General features: G+C 38.3%; 1 protein-coding gene across 1 annotated transcript; it reads right to left on the minus strand.

The window, feature by feature from the left end:
- Positions 1–19,346: 19,346 nt before the first annotated feature.
- Positions 19,347–20,147, minus strand: LOC137775918 (olfactory receptor 8S1-like). The gene has a single exon (XM_068562057.1). It carries the CDS (start codon positions 20,145–20,147, stop codon positions 19,347–19,349), a length of 801 nt encoding a protein of 266 aa, XP_068418158.1.
- Between the last annotated feature and the right edge of the window lie 6,054 nt (positions 20,148–26,201).

The raw sequence follows: 26,201 nt of genomic DNA on the forward strand, positions 1-26,201 counted from the left end.
TTAGCTTTCAATCGGCAAACTGTAGATATTATCTCAGCATGGGTTTAGGAGCATTCAGTGAGCCAAAAGGCAAAATTAGGAATTGAACCCTGGCCTTAGACTTACAATCTGGTGCACCTGTCACCAGAGTGGTACTTTACCTTTCACAGTAATAGATGGACAAGTCCAAACTCCTGTGTAAGGTGGGGTAATTAAATATGCAGTGAGTAGCAGGCAGGTGATTCCATCTTTTTAAGACTTTTTGGTGGAAGAGTTTCAAGATCAGCTTTGAAGGCAAAATGTAGGAACAGCATCTTGGGCAGAATCAGAAGGCAGAAGTGTACCTGCTGTGGGGTGAAGAACACACAGTTGTGGACATGCCTATCTAGAGTAGAGAAGAAATGGGGAAATTGATAGAAAGATTAGAATAGTAGGTCAAGGATTTTTAATTTGCCACGTCAAGTAATAGAGAGTCACTATATTTAGTGTTATAAGGAAGTGATATACCTGGTGGGTCCAATTATATCATTCTAAGGAAACTTGGTCATCCAGGGCTGCCCTGTTGATAGAGTTCAGAACGACAGAATGGGGTGAGTTGGACCCAAAGCCAGATTCTAGTGTGTGGAGTACAGAGTTCCTCAGGACACAGCAGTGTTCTTCCTGGGGCTCAGGGAGAGGTCACAATCATTTAAGGTTCCAAGTTCTCCACTGGACTTCAAAAGACCTTAAGAGACTCAGTCTCTTGCCTATCAGCCTTAGCTCCTTCATTTCTGAACTCTTGTTCTGCTGTGGTTTGAATAAAAACGTATAATGCAGGTGTTCACCAGTTTAGTATTGTGTTATAAGAGTTTCTTTATTAGTCAGTTGATTGCAATGAATTAGCAGCTTGGCTTACAGAAACCTTTTCCGCTATAATAAACCATACCTCCAATTGCTAATTAGAGCCTAATCACCATTTATGACACTGCTTTTCTTCCATTCAAAGTTTTGAAGCTTGATGTCAGAGATGAGTTTTCTACCAACAGGGCAGTGCAGCTGTTTGCGTTCTCTATGTCTAGGACTATAAAAGAAAGAGGAAGGTTGAGGGAAGTGTCAGGTTAGGATTCCTGTGGAAAGAAAGGGTAAGGGTCCCCTAGTCAGTAGTCAATAATTAAAACTGGTATTTGTAGAGCACTTCACAATTTACAAAGTGCTTCTGTGTACATGTGATCTTCATAACTCAGGGAGATAGATAAGTTATCTTTATCTCTAGTTTATATTTAAGGAAATAGTGGTTCAGACATTTAAAATCGTAGAATCTCACTTTTTATTTTTATAATCCTGGGCAGATTTATATAGATACACCTGTTTCCTAATTAATAAAATGAAAATCATTATACCTACTTTGTAGGGTTGTTGTGAAGAGTAAATGAGATGATGTAAATTGCCACCTTAAAATTGTCACTCGCCATCTGCCTCTACAGGGATTAGGTCACTAGCCACTGTAGTTGCTGACCTTCAACACACCCTAAAAGGAGTTCAGGGCGGAGGTCAGGAATGAGGCACTCTGTGCTCTGGGAAAAACTGACAGAACAGGCCTTCAGATAGTTAGGTATTTTCAGGAGAAGTTTTTATGAGCCCAATTTCTTGCATCTTCTCATATCTAGGAAAGCACTAAAATCATTAATGCAGACATCTACTCCTTGTGACTATGAGCAACCTTCTTGTGACCAGCAGTAACCTTCTGCCAAAATGTGTGCTTGAGTGCACGTATTGCCCTTCAGCAAAATCACATATATACTGACCTCCCCCCCAACCTCTTCGAAGCAATTCCTCAGAGCTATCTGAGCGGCTGTCTCCCAGGCTATAGTCCTCATTTTGCCCCAAATAAAACTTAACTCACAACTCTCACATTGTGCATTTTTTTTCAGTTGACAAAATAGACAATTTAATACATAGTAAGAATATAGTAAATGATAAGACCTAGGAACTGAAGCTGTATAATGGGTGAAAAGAAGACTTTAGTAGGGTGGGACAGAGCCAAGATGGGATGAAAGATAAATTTTATTCCTGAGTCTCAGTGAGGTAGACAAATTGGTTGAAGCTGAAGGTGTAGGTGGCAGAGTAGGATGATTTAACTGGAGATTAGGATGGGGGTTGCAGTTGTTGGTAATAACTAGATATAGGGTATGATTGTGAAAGTGGGTGACTGAGGTGGTGGACAAGATCATTTAAGGTAAGAAAAAGTCAAGGAACTGAGAGGCTTGGTATTAGCAGGGATAGTAATCAAAATATTTAACTGCCAGTACTAGGGTGGGCATGGATCCATCAAAATGAATGTAGCCTATCGTGCTGTGCAGGGTCTCGGAGGCACTAGTGGCTATGAAAATGCTTCAGTATTTTAATGATCATACTTGTGCAGTCGAACCCAGGCCATAAGATGGATCGTCCACATGGATATTACCAGGAATGATGATGGGGTTATGGAGAGTGAGATAGGAAGCTAGTTGAGGGAGTCTTTAATGAAAGAAGGAGAATGACCAGGACTATGGTAGGTGATAATAACAAGGAAGGGTGTGGAATGGCTTGGAATGTGTGGAATGGCTTGATGTCTCAAAGGATCAGGACATTATTTAGGGAGGAAGGAGGAAAGTGGTACTTGAGGCAGCAATGAAGAGCAAAGAGAATATTTACTCTACTTCTAACCCTAGAAGGTGTAAAGCAGTGGCTTTCAAATTTCATATATTGTATATGAAAAAATATTTGAAAAAAACATATATTTGAAAGTCATCATTTATTATAACTGAAAAAAATCTTTCATGGAACAATACTCACCTTAACCACATGCAGTATATGCTGATGTTTTCTATTACTTTATTTTTAAAGTTTTCTATTTCCTACCCACTAAGTCGATTTCATAAACCATAGATGGGTTGCAGTTTACAATTTGAAAAGCATTGGTATGTAAGTTGTAGGAGAAAAAATAGCCACCCCCTTGAGAGGACTGCAAAGGAAGCATGCTTTTTCCTCAAGAGGTAGCCAGGTTTCAGTTAGATAAAGGAGGTGAAAAAAACATCTATCAAAGAGGTTGAAGGCTATAGGAGTATCTTAGTCTGTTCGGGCTGTGGCAACAAAATACCATAGACTGAGTGGCTTATAAACAATGAACATTTATTTTCACATTTCTGGAGGCTGAGAAGTCTAAGATTAAGGCACTGACAGATTCAGTGTCCGGTGAAAAATGCTTTCTGGTGTCTTCTTGCTGTGTCTTCACATGACCAAAGGGACGAGGGAGCTCTCTGAGGCCTCTTTTATAAGGACATTAATCACATTTACGAGGGCTCTGCCCTCATGACCTAATCACTTCCCTGAAGGCTGCACATCCAAATGCCATCACATTGGGGATTAGGTTCCAATAAATGAATTTTGGGAGGGCACAAGCATTCAAGCTATAGCAAGGGGATTTTGTTGATGACAGATCCTGCATTCCAGAGGTCACAGTGGAAGGAGTTAGATGTTATTTTGGGGGTTAGAGTCTAATTCAAATTAGGCAGTGTAGAGGACTGTGATAGGGTAAGAATCTCTATGATGAGGAATGATCTGGAGGCCAAGGATTCTTGTGTTGTAAGCAGAGATATAGGACATGAGGGGATTAGTAGTCTCAGGGATAGGTGGATAATCAGTTCTAATTATAGCCCCCTTCTTGGGACCGGTCTAGTCATCTTGTCAGTGGTGAGGTGAGGTATAAGGGTTGGCTGGGAGTGAGTTGATGAGGTGTGTGTGGTAGAATGAGGATCTCACTAGAAGTGTGCTGCACTTGTGGACCCTCTTTCAATCCTACTGTGGACAGAGTTAAGGCTAGAGGGGCTGTCTTTCCAGAAGTGCCAGAGTTCCGAGGTCCCTTAAATCATGCTTGGCAATGGTGGTGATGGTGTCAAGGTTTAGGGAGTTCTGTGGCTTACCCTTAAGTCCTATTGTCCTTGATACTGAGGGGGAGGAAAGGAGTGGCCTTACAAGGAGTTAACAGTTTCTTGTGTACTCTTTTTTGTTTTTTAAATGGATGGCTAAATGGGTTTTTATTTATTTATTTATTTATTTTTGGCTGTGCTGGGTCTTCGTTTCTGTGCGAGGGCTTTCTCTAGTTGTGGCGAGTAGGGGCCACTCTTCATCGCAGTGCGCGGGCCTCTCACTGTCGCGGCCTCTCTTGTTGCGGAGCACAGGCTCCAGACGCGCAGGCTCAGTAGTTGTGGCGCACGGGCTTAGTTGCTCCGCGGCATGTGGGATCTTCCCAGACCAGGGCTCGAACCCGTGTCCCCTGCATTGGCAGGCAGATTCTCAGCCACTGCGCCACCAGGGAAGCCCCTCTTGTGTACTCTTTAAATAGGAAAATTTTAATTTAAAAGACAGTGCTAAATTGAATGGTGCGCACGAAGTTGTGCTAGAAATAGCACTAAACTAAGAACCAGAAGATTTGTTTTTAGTTCCGGCTTTGCCTCTGGGTGAGAGGTCAGAACCTTAACCTCATCAGTCAAATTGGTGTAATGTCATGCCTTTTTTTCCTTAAAAGCTGTTGTGAGGACTAAATTAAGTAAAAATATAGGCATATGGTGTAAAACTTATAAAGCACTATTTAAAGGCAAGAAGTTGGCAATTGGCGCTACTTGGCAGAAATAATATGTAGTCAGTGTAAATAGTGAACCAAGTACAGGCAGCTGTCAGTTAGTGACAGCTGGTGTTGCAATCAGGGTAAGATTAGATGTTTTATAAGATTTAAATTTTTTTGATGGTGGGACACAACTCATAGACAGATAGATGAAAGGCAGAACTCTGTTACTTATAGCTCCAAACCAGACAAGGCTGTCACACAGGGCCACACAGGAATTTGCACCCAGGGACAGGTAACAGGAAGCTGGAACTGCAGGAAATGCTTATGTATGACAAACAGGATGCAGTAGCTAGGTTTCATAGGCTTCTGGGGTATTGGGTATTTTGAATAATTCTTCAGGCCTAAGAAAGAAGGGGCTGTCCCTTGGTATAGGTATGGAGAAGGGGGCCTCTGGCAGTTGGGTATATATGTATTATAACCCAAGAGTGGGCACTTCCCTGGTGGTCCAGTGGTAGAGAATCTGCCTTCCAATGCAGGTGATGCGGGTTCATCCCTGGTCAGGGAACTAAGATCCCGCATGCCGCGGGGCAACTAAGCCAGCGTGCCACAACTACTGAGCTCGTGCTCCTCAACGAGAGAGCCTGTGTGCTGCAAACTACAGAGGCCACGTGCTCTGGAGCCTGCATGCCACAAGCTACAGAGCCCATGCACTCTGGAGCCCATGCGTCACAACTAGAGAGAGAAAACCTGCAGGCCATAACTAGAGAGAAGCCCGCGAGCCACAACAAAGATCCCGCAGGCTGCAACGAAGACCCCTCAGGCCGCAACTAAGACCTGACACAGTCAAAAAAATAAAGAAAAAGAAATAACCCAGGAATGTTAGAGCCTGATAAGGGAAGTAGTTGGGATGGGGGTTTGACAAATTGCAGGTTAAGTGGAATAGAGGGTTTCAGTCATGGCAGGAAGACTGGGTCAAGACAGCACTTGTTTTTTTTTTTTTGGCCATGCTGCGAGGCTTGCAAAATCTTAGTTCCCTGACCAGGGATCGAACCCAGGCCCCCTGCAGTGGAAGCACGGAGTCCTAACCACTGGATCACCAGGGAATTCTAGCACTTGTGAAATATCATGTTACAGGCAGACGGCTTCAAAGTGGTGTAATCTCAAATTGCCATTATTTTATAGTGCAAAAACTTACTCTAAGCAGATTTCTCATTGACATAGTATAGTTTCTTAATTTAGTTATTTGTTGTTTTTTCTTAAGTTGAAGTATAGTTGATTTACAATATTATATTAGTTTCAGGTATACAGCAGTGATTTAATATTTTTATAGATTATACCCCATTTAAAGTAATTATAATATATTGGCTATACTCCCTGTGCTGTACAATATATTTGTGTTGCTTATTTAGTTTATACCTACTAGTTTGTACCTCTTAATCCCTTTCCCCTATCTTGCCTCTCCCCTCACCCTTCTCCTCACTGGTAACCACTAGTTTGTTCTCTGTACCTCTGAGTATGTTTCTGTGTTGTTATATTCATTCATTTGTTTTATTTTTAACATTCCACATATAAGTGAAAACATACAGTATTTGTCTTTCTGTCTGCCTTATGTCACCAAGCATAATACTCTTCAGGTCCATCCATGTTGTTGCAAATAGCAAATTTTCATGCTTTTTTTTTTTATGGCTGAGTAATATGCCATTTTGTGTGTGTGTGTGTGTGTGTATGTATGATTATATATATACATAATCACAGCTTCTTTATCCATTCATCTGTTGGTGGACACTTAGGTTGCTTCCATATCTTGGCTATTGTGAGTAATGCTGCTATGAACGTTGGGGTGCATATATCTTTTCAAATTAGTGTTTTTTCGTTTTCTTTGGATGTATAACTAGGAGTGGAGTTGCTGGATAATATGATAGTTCTATTTTTATTTTTGAGGAAATGCCATACTGTTTTCCACAGGGGCTGTACCAATGTACATTCCCACCAACAGTGTACTAGGGCTCCCTTTTCTCCACATTCTCACCAACATTTATTATTTGTTGTCTTTTTGATGATAGCCATTCTGACAGGTGTGAGGTAATAACCCATTGTGGTTTTGATTTGCAGTTCCCTGATGATTAGTGATGCTGATGAGCATATTTGCATGTGCCTGTTGGCCATCTGTATCTCTTCTTTGGAAAAATGTCTATTCAGGCAATCTGCCCATTTTTAATCAGGTTGTTTTTTTGATATTGAGTTGTATGAGCTTTTTACATGTTTTAGATATTGCCCCTTATCTGACATACCAATGTAAATATTTTCTCCAAATTCGGTAGGTTGTCCTTTTGTTTTGTTGATGCTTTCTAAGCTTCTAAGTTTAATCAGGTCTCATTTGTTTGTTTATTTTTGCTTTTGTTTTTCTTGCCTAAGGAGACAGATCCATAAAAAATATTGCTAAGACTTATATCAAAGAGTGTACTGCCTATGTTTTCCTCTAAGAGTTTTATGGTTTCTGGTCTTACATTTAGATCTTTAATCCAAATTGAGGGGTTTTTTTTGTATATGGCATGAGAAAATGTTCTAATGTCATTCTTTTACATGTAGCTGTCCAGTTTTCCTGGCACCAGCTATTGAAGAGACTTTTTCCCATTGTATGTTTTTTCCACCTTTGTCATAGATTAATTGACCACAAGTGCATGGATTTATTTTTGGGCTTTCTATTCTGTTCCACTGATCTATGTTTCTGTGCTTGTGCCAGTACCATACTGTTTTGATTACTGTAGCTTTGAAGTATAATCTGAAGTCAGGGGGCATGATTCCTCCAGTTTTGTTCTTCTTTCTCAAGATTAATTTGGCTATTTTAGGGTCTTTTGTGGTTCCTTATAAATTTTAGGATTGTTTGTTCTTGTTCTGTGAAAAATGTCACGGGTATTTTGATAGGGATTGCATTACATCTGTAGATTGTTTTGGGTAGTATGGCCATTTTAACAATATTACTTTTTCTAATTGTAATTCATGAACATGGGCTGTCTTTCCATTTATTTGTATCATCTTCACTTTCCTTCATCAATGTCTTATATTTTTCAGAGTACAGGTCTTTCACCTCCTTGGTTAAGTTTATTCCTAGGTATTTTGTTCTTTTTGATGTGATATTGAATGGGTTTTGTTGCTTTCTCTTTTTGATAGCTTATTACTAGTGTATAGAGAAGCAGTGGATTTCTGTATATTAATTTTGTATCTGCAACTTTCCTAAATTCATTTATTAGTTCTAAATTTTTTTGGTAGAGACTTTAGGGTTTTCTATGTATAGCATCATGTCACCTGCAAATAGTTACAGTTTTATTTCTTCCCTTCCAACTTGGATGCCATTTATTCCTTTTTCTTGTCTGATTGCTGTGGCTAGGACTTCCAATACTATATTAAATAGAAATGGTGAGAGTGGGCATCATTGTCTTTTTCCTGATTTTAGAGGAAAAGCTTTCAGCTTTCACCATTGAGTATGATGTTAGCTTTGATTTTGTCATAAATGGACTTTGCTATGTTGAGATATGTTCCCTCTATACCAAATTTGTTGAGGTTTTTTATCATTAGGGATGTTGAATTTTGCCAGATGCCTTTTCTGTGTCAATTGATATGATCATGTGATTTTTATCCTTTGTTTTGTTAATGTGGTGTATCACATTGATTGATTTGTGACTATTAAACCATCCTTGCACCTTTGGAATAATCCCACTTCATCATGGTATATGATTCGTTTTATATATTGTTGAATTCAGCTTGCTAATATATTGTTGAGGATTTATATATATTAATCATGGATATTGGCCTATAGTTTTCTTTATTTTTGGTAGTGTCTTTGTCTGGTTGTGGTATCAGGGTAATGGTGAACTCATAGAATGAATTTGGTAGTATTCTGTCCTCTCCAGTTTTTTTGAATATTTTGCGAAGGATAGGTATTAGCTCTTCTTTATATGTTTGGTAGATTTCCCCTGTGAAGCTGTCTGGTCCTGGACTTTTGTTTCTTAGGAGTTTTTTTTCATTACTGATTCAATTTCAATACTAATAATCAGTCTGTTCAGATTATCTGTTTCTTCCTGGTTAAGTTTTGGAAGATTGTATGTTTCTAGGAATCTATCCATTTCTTCTAGTATGTCCAGTTTGTTGGCATGTAATTGTTTGTAGTATTTTCTCATGAATACTACATTGCTTGTAGTATTTGTATCTCTGTGATATTGGTTGTAATTTCTCCTCTTTCATTTCTTATTTTATTTGGGCCCTCTCTTTTTTTTCTTGATGAGCTTGGCTAAAGGCTTATCAATTTTGTTTATCTTTCCAAAGAACCAACTCTTGGTTTCATTAATCTTTTCTATTCTTTTGGTCTCTATTTTATTTATTTCCTCTCTGATCCTTATTATTTCCTTCCTTCCCCTGACTTTGGGCTTTGTTTTTTCTCTTTTTTCTAATTTCTTTAGGTGGTAGTTTAAATTGTTTGAGATTTTTCTTGTTTCTTAAGGTATGCCCATATCACTATAAATTTCCCTCTTAAACTGCTTTTACTGCATCCCATAGACTTGGAATGTTGTATTTTTGTTTTCATTTGTCTCAAGCTATTTTCTAATTTCCTCTTTGATATCTTCGTTGACCCATTGGATTTTTAGTAGCATATTGTTTAGTCTTCACTTGTTTGTGTTTTTTCCATTTTTCATCCTGTGACTGATTTCTAATTTCATGCAGTTGTAGTTGGAAAATGTGCTTGATATAATTTCTATCCTATTACATTTGTTGAGACTTGCTTTGTGATCTAGCATGTGAGGTATCCCAGAGAAAGTTCCATGTGCACTTGAAAAGAATATGTATTCTGCTGTTTTTTGATGGAATGCCCTGTGGATATCTATTAAGTCCAGCTGGTCTAATGTGGCATTTAAGGCCATAGTTTTCTTACTGACTTTCTGTCTGGATGATCTGTCCATTGATGTAAGTGGGGTGTTACATCTTATTATTGTATTATTTTCAATTTCTCCCTTTATGTCTGTTAGTACTTGTTTTATATTTTAAGTGCTCTTATATTAGGTGCATATTTGTTTATGAGTGTTATATCCTCTTTTGTATTGATGCTTTTATCATTACATGATGCCCTTCTTTGTCTTTTGTTTTAGACTTTGTTTTAAAGTCTATTTTGCCTGACATGAGTATTGCTACTCCAGCTTTCTGTTTCCATTTGCTTGGAATATATTTTTCCATCCCTGCACTTTCATTCTGTGTCTTTATCTCTGAAATAAGTCTCTTATAGCAGCATATAGATGGGTCTTGTTTTTTATACAAACAACCCATCCTGTTTCTTTTGATTGGAGCATTTAGTTCATTGACACTTAAAGTGATTATTGGTAGGTATGTACTTATTAACATTTTGTTAGTTGTTTTCTAGGTGTTTTGGTAGTTCTCCTCTGTTCTTTTCTTCCTTTAGTCTCTTCCCTTGTGGTTTGATGATTTTCTTTAGTGGTACGCTTGTATTCATTTCTCTCTAGTTTTTATGTATCTATTGGAGGTTTTTGATTTGTGGTTACCATAGAGTTCATATATGTTGACCTATTATAGCTTACCTACTCGTTTTAATCTTGTTATATCAGTTCAAACACATTCTAAAAGCTCTACATTTTTACCCTCCCCCACTATGTTTTGTTTTCAATATCATGTTTTACATCTTTGTGTCTATCCTTTAACTGTTTATTGTAGTTATAGTTGATTTTACAATTTGTCTTTTAATCTTTGTACTAACTTATTTAAGTGGTTGATCTACAGCCTTACCATATATTTGCCTTTACCTGTGGGATTTTTCCTTTCCTATAATTTCTTATTTTTGTTGTAGTCTTTTATTTTTCAGTTAAAGAAGACCCTTAAACACTTTGTAAGGTCAGTTTAGTTTTGATTAACTCTTTTAGATCTTGCTTGTCTGAGAAGCTCTTTATCTTTCCTTTAATTCTGAATGATAATCACCTTGCTGGGTAGAGTATCCTAGATTGTAGGTTTTTCCCCTTCAGCACATTAAATATATTATTCCACTCCCTTTTGGCCTGCAAAATTTCTGCAGAAAAATCAGCTGATAGCCTTAAGGGGGTTCTGTTGTATGTGACCCTTTGTTTTTCTCTTGCTGCCTTTAAAATTATCTCTTTAACTTTTGGCATTTTAATTATGACATGTCTTGGTGTGGGTCTTTTTGGTTTCATCTTGTTTGGGACTCTCTTTGCTTCCTGTACCTGGATATCTATTTCTTTCTTTAGGTTCAGGAAATTTTCAACTATAATTTCATCAAATACATTTTCTACCCCCTTTTTTCTCTCTCTTCTCCTTCTTGGTGTATGTTTGATGTTGTCATAGAGGTCCCTTAAACTATCCTTATTTTTTTTAATGTGTTTTTCTTTTTGCTGTTCTGATAAGGTTGTTTCCATTATTCTATCTTCCAGATCACTTGTGTGTTCTGTACCATTAAGCTGCTGTTAATTCCTTCTAGTGTAATTTTTATTTCAGTTATTGTATTCTTCAGCTCTGACTGGCTCTTTTATTATATTTTCTAGTTCTTTTTTAAAATTCTTGCTGTGTTCTTTTTTTCTTTTCCCAAGTTCAGTTAGCATTCTTATTACTATTGCTTTGAACTCTTTATCAGGTAAATTACTTATCTTTGTTTCATTAGGGTGGTTTTTTTCTTGTTCTTTTGTTTGAAACATATTCCTTTGTCTTCTCATCTTGTTTTTAACTTTCTCTTTCTTTATGAAATTAGGTGAAGCAGTTACCTATCTCAGTCTTGAAGTCATTTCCTTGTGTGGGAGCATCCCTATGTAGTCTGCATGTGCCCAGTGGCTTTGGTAGGAGAGTTGGATGTGAAGTGAGCATGGGCCACATCTCACCCTGGGTTCTTCTGGCAACCACCACCTTGGTGGGAAGTAGGGATGGATTTGAAGGTCTAGAGCCAGAGCCAAGTGTGACCAGGACTTTTCCTATGCTTAATGGCTATTACCACCCTGTTGGAGGCAGGTTTGGGGCCCAAGGTGCTGGAGCAGGACCCCTGAAGCAGTTGTGTTTATCCTGGGTGTGATGGTAGTCTTTGCCTTGGTTGGGGTTATGGCTGGGGCCTGAGGGACTGCATTTCTATGCTGGTTTCACTTTTTCCTCTGTGTACACGCCTTAGTTAGAGGCTGGGTTGGGGCCTCAGTGCCTGGCGCTACAGTATTAAGCTGGTTTTTCTCCTACAGGCTTTGGTGGTCTCCACCCTGGAACTAGTTTTGCTTCCCCCAAATGTAGGCAGGGACACATACACTGGAAAGGTTGCTTCTGCCCTGGTCAGAGGCAGGTCTGGAGTTCAAGTCAGCTCTGTTCCCTCTATGTGTGCACACTCTTATTGGCAATGGCAGCCTTTGCCTTAGTTTAAAAGTAAAAGGATGGGAAAGGATATAACATTATGTACAATTATAAGAAAGCAGAAGGCGTTATAGAAATCTAGGGCAAAGTATACTTCAGAACAAGCCATACTACTAGGGATAAATACAGACACTTCATAATAATAAAAAATCAATTTTCCAAGAAGACACAACAGAACTTCAAAATAATGAAGGAAAAACTGATGGAATTGAAAGAAAAAATAGACAAATTCACAATGATACTTGTGAATTTATTTTAACTCTCCTTTCTCAGTAATTAATACAAAAAGTAGACAGAAAATCAGTAAGGATATAGAAGACTTGAATAACATAACCATAAACTTTATCTAGTAGACATTTATAGAACACTCCATTCAACAACAGCTGAATACACATGGAACAGTCTCAGGCTAGAACTATGATTATCCATTAAGCAAATCGATCACAACGGAACTAAATTATAAATCAGTATTTGAAAGTATCTGGAAAATCCCAAAATAGTTAAATGTCAAACAACACACTTTCAAATAACCCCAGAGGTCAAAGAAGAAACCACAAAGGAAATAGTAAATTATTTTTTAACTGAATGAAAATGAAAACATCAAAATTTGTGGGGTACAGCTAAATTAATACTTAAAGGGAAATTAAATGCTTATATTAGAAAAGAAGAAAGGTCTAAAATCCATCTTAAGAAGTCAGAAAAAATCAACTTAGACTGAAAATAAATATAAAGAAACAATAATGAAAAGTTGAAGTCAACAAAATAAGAAACAACAAACAATAAAGAAAATGAATTAAACCAAAAACTTTTTTTTTAAATCAGTAAAGTCAATAAATCTCCATTAGATTGATTAAAAGAGAAAAGACAAATTATCAGTATCAGGAATAAAAGAGTGTATCACTACAGATCCTTCACAGACTTAAAAGCTAACAAGAGAATGTTATAAACGATTTTATGGCAATGAATTTGACAATTTAGTTGAAGTGGACAAATTCTTTGAAAGACATAAATTACAAAATTATAAGAAAATATAGGAAACCACAGTAGTCCCATATCAACTAAATAAATTGAATTTGTAACCATAAATCAGACGGAAACCCAAGGTCCAGGTGGTTTTACTGGTGTATTTGATCAAGCTTAAACAAAAGGATAGTAATTCTACAAAAATTTGTTTTCAGAAATTTTTATTCAGATCTTGTTTTATGACACTAAATATAGTTTTAGTCATACAAATTCTATACCTGTTTTGGTTAAATTTATTACTAGTTATTTTATGATTTTGTTGCTAATGTGAATGGATTTTCTCCTATTTTCAGTTCAAATTGATTATTAATAGGATAGTGAAAGACTATTTTTGTGTATTTATTTTTTGTGTTGCCAACTTAATCTCTCTTATTAATTCTCATTCTTCCCCCCAACCCTCAGCCTATTGAGTCCAAGAATATAATCATATCATGTGCATACAAAATAAGTAATTTGGTATTTTATAATTACTCTAAGTATTTCATCTTCATGTCTATTACATTAGTTATAACTTTCAAAACAATGTTAGGAAATAGTGGAGAAAACAGGCACATCTGTCCAATATCTGGTTTTAATAGAAATTATTTTAGTATTTCACCATTTATCTTGTTGTTTACAGTTTATTCAAGAAAGTAAAATATGCCATATATACTGAAAAGTACACGCAACATATATGTACAATTTAACAAATAATTGTAAAGCAAAATTCTCTGTGACCACTGTACAAGAAAAAATTTTAAAGGTTAAGAGATAGTACATTACCAGCACTGGGAATGTACACAACTCTGCTACAAGAACCCTGTTCCTTCTCCTCTTAGTGGTAACACAGGTTGCCCTAACATTCTTACTGATTTCCTTACTTTTTTAATAGTTTTATCATTTATACGTGCAACCCTAAATAATATAGTCCTGTTTGCCTTTATTTGAACTTTATATGAATGGAATGTTTTATGTATCATTTTGTTCAATAATATATCTAAGATTGATCCATGCTACTTCATGTGAAAAGGTTTATTCATTTTCTTTGGTTGTATTCACTTCACAGTATGGATATATCAAAATTTATCTTTTAATTTCTAGTGTAGGTGTCCATGAGTTATCTCCTGTATTTGGTTATTACAAACATGGATACCATGAATATTTTTGTACATTTCTTTTGGTGCAATGCGTATGAGTTTCTCTAGGATAAATCCCTAATAGTAGAATTTGGGGCCGAATTAACTTTACTACATAATGGGTAACTAAAACTTTTTCCCAAATGAGAGTTAACATTGTTCTACATTAATGCTCTAACCAAAAGACATAGACTGGCTGAATGGATACAAAAACAAGACCCATATATATGCTGTCTACAAGAGACCCACTTCAGACCTAGGGACACATACAGACTGAAAGTGAGGGGATGGAAAAAGATATTCCATGAAAATGGAAATCAAAAGAAAGCTGGAGTAGCAATAGTCATATCAGACAAAATAGACTTTAAAATAAAGACTATTACAAGAGACAAAGAAGGACACTACGTAACGGTCAAGGGATCAATCCAAGAAGAAGATATAACAATCGTAAACAAATATGCACCTAATGTAAGTGCTGTTTTCTACAACCGCTGTACCAATTTACATTCCCACCAACGAGTAGACGGTTCCAATTTCTCCAGATCCTTGACAACGCTTTTTATCTTTTGTTTGTTTTTGTAATAGTCATTCTAAAAGTTTGAGGTGATATCTCACTGTTTTGATTTGCATTTCCCTGATGATTACTGATATTTAGCACTTTTTCATATACTTGTTGACCATTTGTATGTTTTCTGTGGAAAATGTCTATTCAGTTCTGTTGCCCATTTTTTAATGTGGTTATTTACTTTTTCTGCTAATCTCTTTATTTATATTGGCCAGTTAAGGTTTTCTATTTCTTCTTTTGTTTTTCTGGAAGACTTTATCTTGGCTTTATTTCTAAGGGACAGTTTTACTGGGTACAGTATTCTTGGTTGTTAATTTTTTTCTTTCAGCACTTTGAATATATCATCTCAATCTTTCCTGGATTGACAGGTTTCTGCTGAGAAATCCACTGATAGCCTTATGGGGTTCCCTTATATGTGATGAATTGCTTTTCTCTTGCTGCTTTCAAAATTCTTTCTTTATCTTTGAAAATGTGGTTATAATGTATCAGTATAGACTTCTTGGTTTCTTCTATTTGACATCCTTTGGCATCCTGAATATGGATGCCCATTTCTCTCTCCACATCTGGGAAGTTTTCAGCCATTATTTCCTTAAATAAGCTTTCTGCCCCTTTCTCTATCTCTTCTATTTCAGGACTTCTAAAATGTGTATATTGGTTCAGTTGATGGAGTACCCTGAGCCCTTTAGGCTTTCTTCGCCTTTTTCCTTCTTTTTTCTTTTTGATCCTCTGGCTGTATAATTTAAATGCTCTGTCTTTGAGTTTATTGATTCCTTCTTCTGTTTTTTTTTTAAGTCTGCTGCTGAATTTTTCATTGCAGTCATTGCACTCTTCAGCTCCAGTATTTTTATTTTATTTTATTAGTTTCTTTTACAGGGTATGGCAGATTCTATTTTCTAAAGATGATGCAATATCTCCTTTGACATTCTCACTGATTAGTGGATCTGCTCTTGACCTCAAATCTGAGTGGGCTTAGACTCACTTGTAATCAGAGTGAAGTAGAAGTGATGCTGGATGACTTCCTAGGTAAGGCCAGAAAAGGCCATGCTACTCTTACCTTCTTCTCTTGAACTCTCATACTCAGAGCCCAGGAATGCCATGCATAAGTCTGACTATCCTAAGGGTACCATGCAGTGATGAAGCCAAACCACTCTGATGGGCATTCTCTGTCATCAAGTCCTCCCAGCCTATGTGTCAGATACTGTGACTGAAGGAGCACATAGGTAATCTCAGCTCCCAGCTGTTGAGTCACCCCAAGCCTTTGACTCCTCCTAGCTGAAGCCCAGATGGGGTGAAGCACATAAAAGTCATCCTTGCTGTGCCCTTTCCAATTTCTGACCCACAGAATCCCTCTTTCTGCTGTGTTGTTTCTGGGACTTGTTTCTGAATTAAAGGAGAGATAGATGCTAATGAGATTAGGTGATGGAAGAGAAGGTAAATAATAGCCACCTCTCTGGCTCAGTAGGTGTTTGTTTATGGTCAGCAAAGTACCTGCATACTGGAGTTAAATGCAGACAGTGTGGGTGGGGGATGCCAAATTTTCCCTGTGTTTTGACAACATCTGACATGTTTCAGAGGGAGGGGCTCATGGAAAGTAGTTTAAAAGTATGTTTTCAGTCCATCATCAATAAAACAGTTAGTTGAAATTCCACCTGGACTTTAGCAACTGTTCCTCTCTCATTTTAAATCCATAGTGTCATTGCCAGTTTTTCTCCTTTTCTGTATCTTTATGGTCATTTTTTAAATGGTGAGGTGTTTTTTTTTTCATTGAGATATTGACATATAACACTGTATTCGTTTTAGGTGCACAACATAATGGTTGATATATGTATATACTGTGAAATGGTCACCACAATAAGTTTAGCTAGCATCCATCACCACACATACTTAACGTTTTTTTTTTCTTGTGATGAGAACTTTTAAGGTTACTCTCTTAGCAACTTTCAAGTATACAATAGAGTATTGTTAACATATTCTTCATGCTGTACATTACATCCCCAGGACTTATTTATTTTATAACTGGAAGTTTGTACCTTTTAACACCATCACCCATTTTATCTAACCCCCATCCCCCACTTCTGGCAACCACCAATCTGCTCTCATCTCCAGTATTTCTGAGTGGTTCTTTTTATTGTTTCTGTCTCTTTATTGATGTTTTTCATTTTGTTCATATATCATTTTCCTGAATTCACTTAATTGGCTGAGTTCCACTGTAACTCACTGAGCTTCTTTTAGAAGATTGTTTTGAATTTTGTCAGCAAATTCATAGATCTCTATTTCTTTAGGGTCAGTTACTTGAGATTTATTTTCCTCCTTTGATTATGTTATATTTTCCTGATCAGTCGAGTCCCTTGTAGCTTTGTGCTGATGTCTGCATTTTTTGAAGACACAAACACTCTAAACTGCTCCAGATGACCAGCCTTCTTTTTTTTTTTTCTTTTTTTTTAATAGAGGCTGTAATCGCTTATTCCCTCTGGTGTCTAACTTTTCTGGTTCTGTCAGCACTTGATGTGAGGCTACACAGAAGCTGGTCCCGTGGGTAGGACCCTGAAAGGTAAGGACATCGGAGGCATGCCCTACTCATCTGCCTCCCTTCTGAGGGAGAAGCCTCAGTTCTGCACATTTTCCCAATCTTGAAGATCCCTGCTAGCTGTAGGAAGCCACCCTCTGCTTTTCCTTTGTTCTTAGCTGCCCCAGGCATCTGGACTATGCTAGTTCCTTCAGCACTTGGTGTGAAGTGAGACAGGACCTGACCCCTTGGGGAGTGAGTGCACTGAAAGGCTGGGAGGCTGAGCGCACACTCCATTCTCTTTTCCCCACCATGGGAGAAGTCATTGGCTGAGGAGATCTCTCCTGGCCCTGGGCTGTGCAGTTTGGGAGGAGGGGCTAATGCAGTTAGAGTGAAATTGCTCTTCTTACCTGTTTCAACGTGGCTGTTCTTGGCTTTTGTGCTTATGTGGGGTGCTGAAACTTCTTATTTGGAATCTGGAATTCTCATAAAGGTATTTTTGGTTCATGTATAATTTTTACATCGCTGTTTCTATGGGGGAACAACGATTGAGTCTTCCTATTTCTTCATTTTGCTGATCTCACTTGCAGTTTAATCTTTAAGGAACAGATTATTTAGTGATACTGTGGTGGAATATGTGTAGTGATGAATTTAGCCAGGGTAGATACAATGACTAGTGGGACAGTGTGCATCTTCATTTAGGGGAAGGTGTAAGAACTTCTTCACTTATAATAAGCGTGGTGTTTTAAAACCTGTATGATCATGTTCTAACTCTTAATATTGATGCATATAACTAGATTGATATGAAAGGTTTAGCTAATAAAATAAAGCATGGTCAACAATGTATACACATATCTGTGTGCCCATTTTATCACTGTATTTCTTGATATTTCTTTATGTTTGTTAAGATAAATATAAAAATAATGCTCTCTTGATGTTTTAATTTGCTTTAATTTACTTCTGCTTCTTTTTTGTTTACAGTATGTTTATACATCAAATACAACTGCTGCATTTTATAATGTATGCCTTCAGGCAAGAGGCTGTAGCAGAATGCAAGATCAATTTTTAGCATAACAACGTGTTCAATCTTCTTATATATATATTTATTTATTTATTTTTATTGTGGTAAAAAACACAAAACATAAATTTTACCCTCTTAACAAATTTTAAGTGTACAGTATTGTTAACTATATGCATATTGCTGTGTAGAAGATCTTCAGAACTATTTTTATCTTCATGACTGAAACTCTATACCCAATGAGTAGCAACTTTCCAGTTCCCCCTTTCCTCTAGTCCCTGGCAACCACCATTCTGCTTTCTGCTTCTATGAGTTTGCTTTAGATGTCTCATATAAGTAGAACTACACAGTATTTCTCCTGTGACTGGCTTATCTCACTTAACACAATGGCCTCAAGGTTAATCTATGTTGTCACACATTGTAGAATTTCCTTCTTGTTTTAAAGCTGAATAATACTCCATTGTATGTATATATCACATTTTCTTTATCTATTAATCTGTCCATGGACATTTAATATGTTCATTCTTTGTGTTCACTATTCTTTGACTATTTGCAGGCACACATGCCATTTGATGCCTATGGTGCCACCAGGTCAGGTGAATGGAGGGTGCTGAACTGTCTTATCCTGGAGCATTGTCTGTGTCTAGTTTACTTGTTCTGTGCCCTTCTACTAATGGGCTCCTTTGTGTAACTCCACAGGTAAAAGTCCTGGGCTCAGAATCTTAGTTCTTGTCAGGGTCTTTGTTCTGGTTCAGCCTCCTCAACTGTAGTGAAGTCATTCTTTCTGGATTAGTTTACAAAGGCTATGGTAGGAGCTGATGTCTGTGAACCTTTCCCCTAAGACCCAGGATGGGCCAAATACTTCTCTGACTATATTGCTTAGCTTTTGGAAGTTACTTAACTTTGAATAAGAAATCAATACAGTTGAATTTAATTAAAAATCAAGTTATATGTGAGCTCTAAGCTTACAAAGTTTTCAGCCCTTGTAGATTGGTTCTCTTATAGAACAAACATCATGTTGCGGTTTCTTACCCTGAGACACATATTTGCTGCCTCAGCATCCTCTGCAGAGCTGCATTCACCTCCTGGTTCTTGAAGCTGTAAATGAGGGGGTTTAATAAGGAAGTGATCACACCATACTGTATAGAAACAACTCACTACAGGACTGATCCTGAAGAGGGGCTGATGTACCTGAATAGAGCGGTCCCATAGAACAAGAGCACCACGGTGAGATGGGAGTAGCAGGTGGAGAAGGCTTCGCCTTGGCTTTTAGAGGAAGAGATACTTAGAATGGCAAGAATAATTTTTGAGTAAGAGAAGAGAATCAGGGGAGGTGTCACAAGTCCTAGAAATGCAGAAAACCTAGCCAGCAGGATGGTGTTAGGTGTGGTATCACTGCAGGACAGAGGGAAGCGAGAAGGCAGTTCACAACTGAAATGGGAGATGATATTGGGACCATAGAACTGTAAGTTCTGAACACAAAGATTATTCACTAGTGAGTTCAGAAACCCCATCACCCATGCTGTACCGACCATTGCAGTGCAGAGAGGTCTATTCATGACCACGGTGTAGAGCAGAGGGTGACACATGGCAGCATAGCGGTCATAGGCCATAGCAGAGAGCAAGCAACTCTCAGTGACTCCAGAAGTCATGAAAAAGAAACTCTGGGTAATGCCGCCCCACACCGAAATGGTTTTCTTCTGAGACAGGAAATTATGCAGCATCTTGGGCACAGTGACTAAAGAGTAGCATATGTCTAGGAAAGATAAATGTCCAAGGAAGAAGTACATGGGCATGTGGAGGTGAGAATCAGCCCTGATCACCAGGATCATCATCAGGTTCCCTATCAGGGTCAGGAGGTCAATACCCAGAAAGAGAACAAAGAGCATGGTCTGGATATCCGGGTCACTAGACAATCCCAGCAGCACAAATTCATCAATAATGCTAAGATTTGTCATGGTTTCTTAGATATCCTATCCCTGGAGAGAGACAAATACTTATTCATTTGGTGGGACAATGATCTGAGTCACACTCAGTGAATAGGACTTTTTAATCTATAAAAGATCCACTCTTTTGCTTCAAGCCAGAAATTGAACCCGAGGATAAAGAAGGATCTGACCATTCTATTACCCTATTACATACCGCAACTTTCCTTCTCCTGGTTAAGTACTCTTTATCAAATTCAGATTTTTTCCCTATGACACGTAACAATTTCTAACATATTGGATAGTAGACTTATTTAGTACATTAAAAAATTATCTCTTCTGCTAGAATTTATATTATACACAGGCAAGGATCTTTGTCTGTTTTTCCCCCCATGGATGTATTCCTAAATGCCAATAATTGTCACTGGCTTCATAAGTTTTGAGTAAGAAAAGAGGATCAGGTAATTGTCACAGTCCTAGAAATTCAGTACACCCAGCTAGAGGGCTCTAAATAAACATTTGTGGAAGGAAAGAATGAATGCTTCCTCAGCTACAGTGTCTTGTCTTAACCCTCCTTGCTACCATCCTCTGACTTCTTAGATCGTAGACCCTCACAGTCTCTATCCTCTCATGCTCTTCCCCAGCCTTTCCTCAGCACCTGATATCATCCAAGACCTGGTGAACCCTTTCTGCAAAAGCAGAAAGACACCCATTGGTGAAGCAAGAGACATCCTTTTGTGGGTGACCGCTTTTCAATTATAGCTTAAATTCCTAGTACATCTCATTGACATGTCAACCGAGACCTGTTATCTGACATCATATTTTTAGACGAGGACAATGTGGGACAGAGGGGTAATATGACTTCCATCCTAACTAGATGGCTCAGAGCCAGGACTGAGCCAGAGTTTCTGATTTCACAACCAATTCTCTTTCAGGTGCTTCACACACAGACAGTAAATATTTGTGGACTTAAGGAGTTTGTGGTTGAGATTGGTGTGGTTTGGGAGTTACAGAAGTGACCCCTGCTTTCCTTGGTCCTGTGAATTTGCAATATGCCGTAAGGTTCTACAGCAGCTTCTGTAATGGTACAATGAGCACTGGACTCAGAGTCAGATTGTCCTTGCTGATTACTGGCAGTGAAACCTATTCAAGACATAACCTACTCAAATGAAAATTGGAAAAAAATGAGGTGAAATGTCGTAAAATCTTTATAGTCTATGAAATAATTTATAAAAACTAAAAACTTCTATAAATGCAGAAGAGTGAAACAGTTTATGGTAAATGAAAATTTGTGATCTGTTGAGTGTTGTTTATGCATATTTTGTCCTAATTAAATATTTCACCAATGCTGTAAAATTATTTTCACTAAATACATTTTTTAAAGTAGGAAACATGCTTTCTGGTTCCCAATTCCTTCCAGCCTGATTTCCAAGAATTCATTTTTTTCTCTCCTGACATTCTTTCTCCGCTCCTGGGATATACTGACTGCTTGCATTTTTATATTGAAACCTATCAGCAATAAACTTACTTCCCATTCTTATTTCCCTCTCTCCCCAAACCTCATTTCATACATGTTCCTTCCCACCGCCATCTACTTACATCTACACTCATATGATAATAACTGTTATTTAATGCATAATTTATGCCAAACACTATAACAAGGGCTTGATCTCATTTATTCCTTATACAACCTTGTAACAAAGATATTACTGATCCCATTTCTGTGGGTCGGAAAGGTTAAGTGACATACACAGGCATAGACTTTAAAAGTCATGGAGGGACTTCCCTGGTGGCTCAGTGGTTAAGAATCTGCCTGACAATGCAGGGGACATGGGTTTGAGCCCTGGTCCGGGAAGATCCCACATGCCACGGAGCAACTAAGCCCGTGCGCCACAACAACTGAGCCTGCGCTCTAGAGCCCGCGAGCCACAACTACTGAGCCCACGTGCCACAACTACTGAAGCCCATATACCTAGAGCCCATGCTCCACAACAAGAGAAGCCACCGCAATGAGAAGCCGGTGCAACACAACAAAGAGTAGCCCCCACTCGGCACAACCGCGCAGCAACAAAGACCCAATGCAGCCAAAAATAAATAAATAAATTTACTTAAAAAAAAAAGTCATGGAGTTGGGACTCACATCCAAGGTCCTCTGATTCCAAATCCCATAGTCTTCCTACTTTGCAACACTGCAAACCTTTGCTTATGAGAAAATCTTTCCTGGTTTGGAGATTATACTTTCTCCTGAGGGAACTTGGGAACCCAGACAGGAATGTGAGGTTGCCTTGGGAGTTTGGGCCACTAACCATGTCTGAAACTTCTTACCCAGGATGTCCTGCTGCTCCCAGACATACTGGTATCAGGGATTTGACCTCTTCGACCAGAGATGGGGTCTTCTGGGCCAGGGAAAATTCCAGGAAGAGAAGTCTAAGGAAAAGCCAGATTGAGGACTAAGATCAATTCAGGCTGAAAGAAGCAGCACTCTACAGATCTGGGGGGATTTGGGTAGCAGAAATGGCCCTTCTAGGTTTCCCTCCCCTGTTTCCCTACCTGAAGCATCTGAAGAAGTCCTGGCACTGATGCATCAAGTAAGTGATTGTAGACATGAAGGATTAGGATTTATTCATGCAAAGAACTATTCTCTTCTTGTCCTGTTTCCTAAAACCAGCAGCAAATTTGACTTAAAAAATATCTTTCACACCCTTATTACACTCTTCCAACAGCTACAATGCTTACATTTTGATCCCATCTGGAGGCAGAACACTGGTCAATGAATTTAGGAATCCCCAAGATCCCAAACTCTAGTGAAAGTTTTCTAGAGTCTTTTTTGGGCTCCTTGGAGCCCAAATGTGCTGCCCCAGTGCTTCACGGGCCACTGAAGTCACTGAGAGGCTAGTAGGATATGTGGGTCTCTCCCCATCCCCATGTACTATGATCACCATAGCTTTTCATTAATCTGTTTAATACATATGTAGCTTTTCAGTGGACTTTTAAAAAAGTAAACATAATATTTAACTAATAAAATAACTTTGAAAACAAATGACATAGGGAAACTTTGAAAAGAGGTAGGGAGAAATAGTCTCTCTGGTCTCCATATTTACTTCACTCCACCCATCCTCCTTCTTAAAAAGCAACTTTTTTTTTTTTTTCCAGTTCCCTAGTATAAGAAGAAAGAGAACAGAAAAAAATCCCAATTTGGCAAATGGGTAGAGAGTTCGAATTTGCAGGACAGTTACGACTTAGTTTTCTGACTTTGAGCAGTAATCTTCTCTGTGTTGGGTTTAGTTGCCAGTTCTAATAAGAAATTTAGAACTGGTGCCCATTAAGGTCCTTCCATTTAGGTGTATATCTAACTCACTTACCTTCCACCTGAGCAGGTCTGTTCTGGGTCCAAAACACTCTCCACTTTGAGTCAGGCTGTCAACTGCCTCCAAAATAGGACTCTCTCTCTCTCTCTCTCTCTCTCTCTCTCTCTCTCTCTCTCTCTCTCTCTCTCTATCTATATACATGGAGTGGGTGTGTTCTGCAGAGGGCTCCAAAGAAGATTTAGTTCCCAATCGATTCTAGGTCTGGAGTCATGTTCAGACGCAAAGCAGCTGACCTCAAAGTCACTTCTGGGTTAAGGCTAAAGTGTCCCAGCATCCAGTTGCACTGATTTGAGTCTCCTGGTCTCAGCTAAGAGAATCTGGTACTCTTCCTTATCATTTTACTCTCCTTTTGTCTCCCTCAGTCCTGAGGACAGCGCCTGCCCAGTTTGTGTGACTTATATCTCTTTTTTCATCAACTCGTTGGTAATCTTAGGCCAGCTGAGCCCTGGAGACAGATGTTGAGTAAGAACCGTTGGGAGCCAGGACCAGTTCACTGCCCCTGGGAGAGGCAGCAGTAGCCAGAGCCAAAGTGGTTCTCAGTCCAGAGAGGGACAAGCTACTAGTCCTGCTGTGGCCAGTGGAGGACACAGGACTGCAGAATGCTCCTAGCTATAAATGGCTTTGCTATTAGGTGACCAGGTGAACTCCAATGTGTGAGACTCTGCATAGAGTCTTTATTCCCTGATAGTCCTAGCATTCTGAAAACACACACACACACATAGACACACACACACACACACACACACACACACACACTCTCTTTCTCTCTCTATTCAACCAAGTACATATACTCTCCTTTCTCACTGTGACAAATTCAGTCATTTCATTACTCTCTTGAAGCTACCTACTCCTTTAACCTCACACTCCTAACTCTCAGCTGATAACTGGCAGAGGACATGTTCCTGTTATGGGCGATCTCTAACTCCCTAATTCCCACACATGGAGTTATTCTTCTTTTCTCCCCTCCAGCTTGGGGAGGAGGCCCTTCTCCTTCACCTCTGGTGAGTGCTTCTCTCTGCTCTGGATTCCCTCTTAACCCTTCTCTTTGAGCATCTCTCTGAATCAACCATGCTCTTTCACTTCCCTTGTCTCTCCCTTTCCATCGAGCATATCCACTCAGTTTATATGTAGAACTACTCACATTTATCCATTTAAAATAGAGCAGAAACAATTAATAACCTTCTTTCTTCCATAAGAAGCCTTAAAAATATACTAGAATTTGGCGCCCTTCCTTGGGTAATAAAATATATTGCCTTTAAAATTTTCTACATGTAAAAACACTAAGACTTAGATAACTTTTCGTTTGAGACATAAAGTCCACATTAGTGAAAATTTTACTCACCCATCTAGATTTTAGTATATTTCTGATGTTACCCCAATCCTTCAGAAAAAATTTATATGGAATATACCACATATTATATAACACCTCTGCTGCACCCTGTAGTCAAACACATTACTATTTCTATAATGAAACTTCTGAGTACCCCTTCTACATGGGATTTTAAGAGTCTACAAATAGCCTCATATCAATTAACTTCCAGTGTTTCCTCCAAACTAGTTCTGGAAAAAAAAGTTTGGCTTTTACAGATTTTTGGAGATTTTGGAAAAGGAGATGAGAGCTTATAAACCTGTCTTAAATTTCTGTATTCACTAGCTTTTATTTCGAGGTTTCCTATTCTATTCCTTGATGTGTCTGGTTTTACAGTAGTGCCACACTCTCTAATGATTGTAGATACGGTATATGCTTTAATACATAATGATGCCAGTTCCTAATGTTTATACTTTCTATGTTATTTTTTCATTTATTCTTATAATTTCACTTCATAATTGAATGTTTAGTTTGAAAAATTCCCGTGAGATTTCAGCTGGAGTTGTTTTTTCACCAAGATGTCAATATTACTTTGGCAGTAAGCTTTACAATTAGTTCTACCTTTTCTTTGTTTGAGCCTTTTCTTTTTGCTTACAGTGTAATTTTTAATTTTCTTCACATAGGCCCTAGGCTTTTTTTGTCTGTGTATTTTTTTTTTATACAGCAGGTTCTTATTAGTCAACAATTTTATACACATCAGTGTATACATGTCAATCCCAATGGCCCAATTCATCACACCCCCACCCCCACCCCCACGCGGCTTTCCCCACTTGGTGTCCATACGTTTGTTCTCTATATCTGTGTCTCAGTTTCTGCCCTGCAAACCGGTTCATCTGTATCATTTTTCTAGGTTCCACATATATGTGTTAATATACGATATTTGTTTTTCTCTTTCTGACTGACTTCACTCTGTAAGACAGTCTCTAGATCCATCCATGTCTCAACAAATGACCCAATCTCGTTCCTTCTTATGGCTGAGTAATATTCCATTGTATATGTGTACCACATCTTCTTTATCCATTCGTCTGTCAATGGGCATTTAGGTTGCTTCCATGACCTGGCTATTCTAAATAGTGCTGCAATGAACATTGGGGTGCATGTGTCTTTTTGAATTATGGTTTTCTCTAGGTATATGCCCAGTAGTGGGATTGCTGGGTCATATGGTAATTTTATTTTCAGTTTTTTAAGGAACCTCCATACTGTTCTCCGTAGTGGCTGTATCAATTTACATTCCCACCAACAGTGCGAGAGGTTCCCAATTCTCCACAACCTCTCCAGCATTTGTTGTTTGTAGATTTTCTGATGATGCCCATTCTAACTGGTGTGAGGTGGTACCTCATTTTAGTTTTG

The sequence above is a fragment of the Eschrichtius robustus genome, chromosome 13 (genome assembly GCF_028021215.1).
Source record: "Eschrichtius robustus isolate mEscRob2 chromosome 13, mEscRob2.pri, whole genome shotgun sequence".
Lineage (NCBI taxonomy): Eukaryota > Metazoa > Chordata > Mammalia > Artiodactyla > Eschrichtiidae > Eschrichtius > Eschrichtius robustus.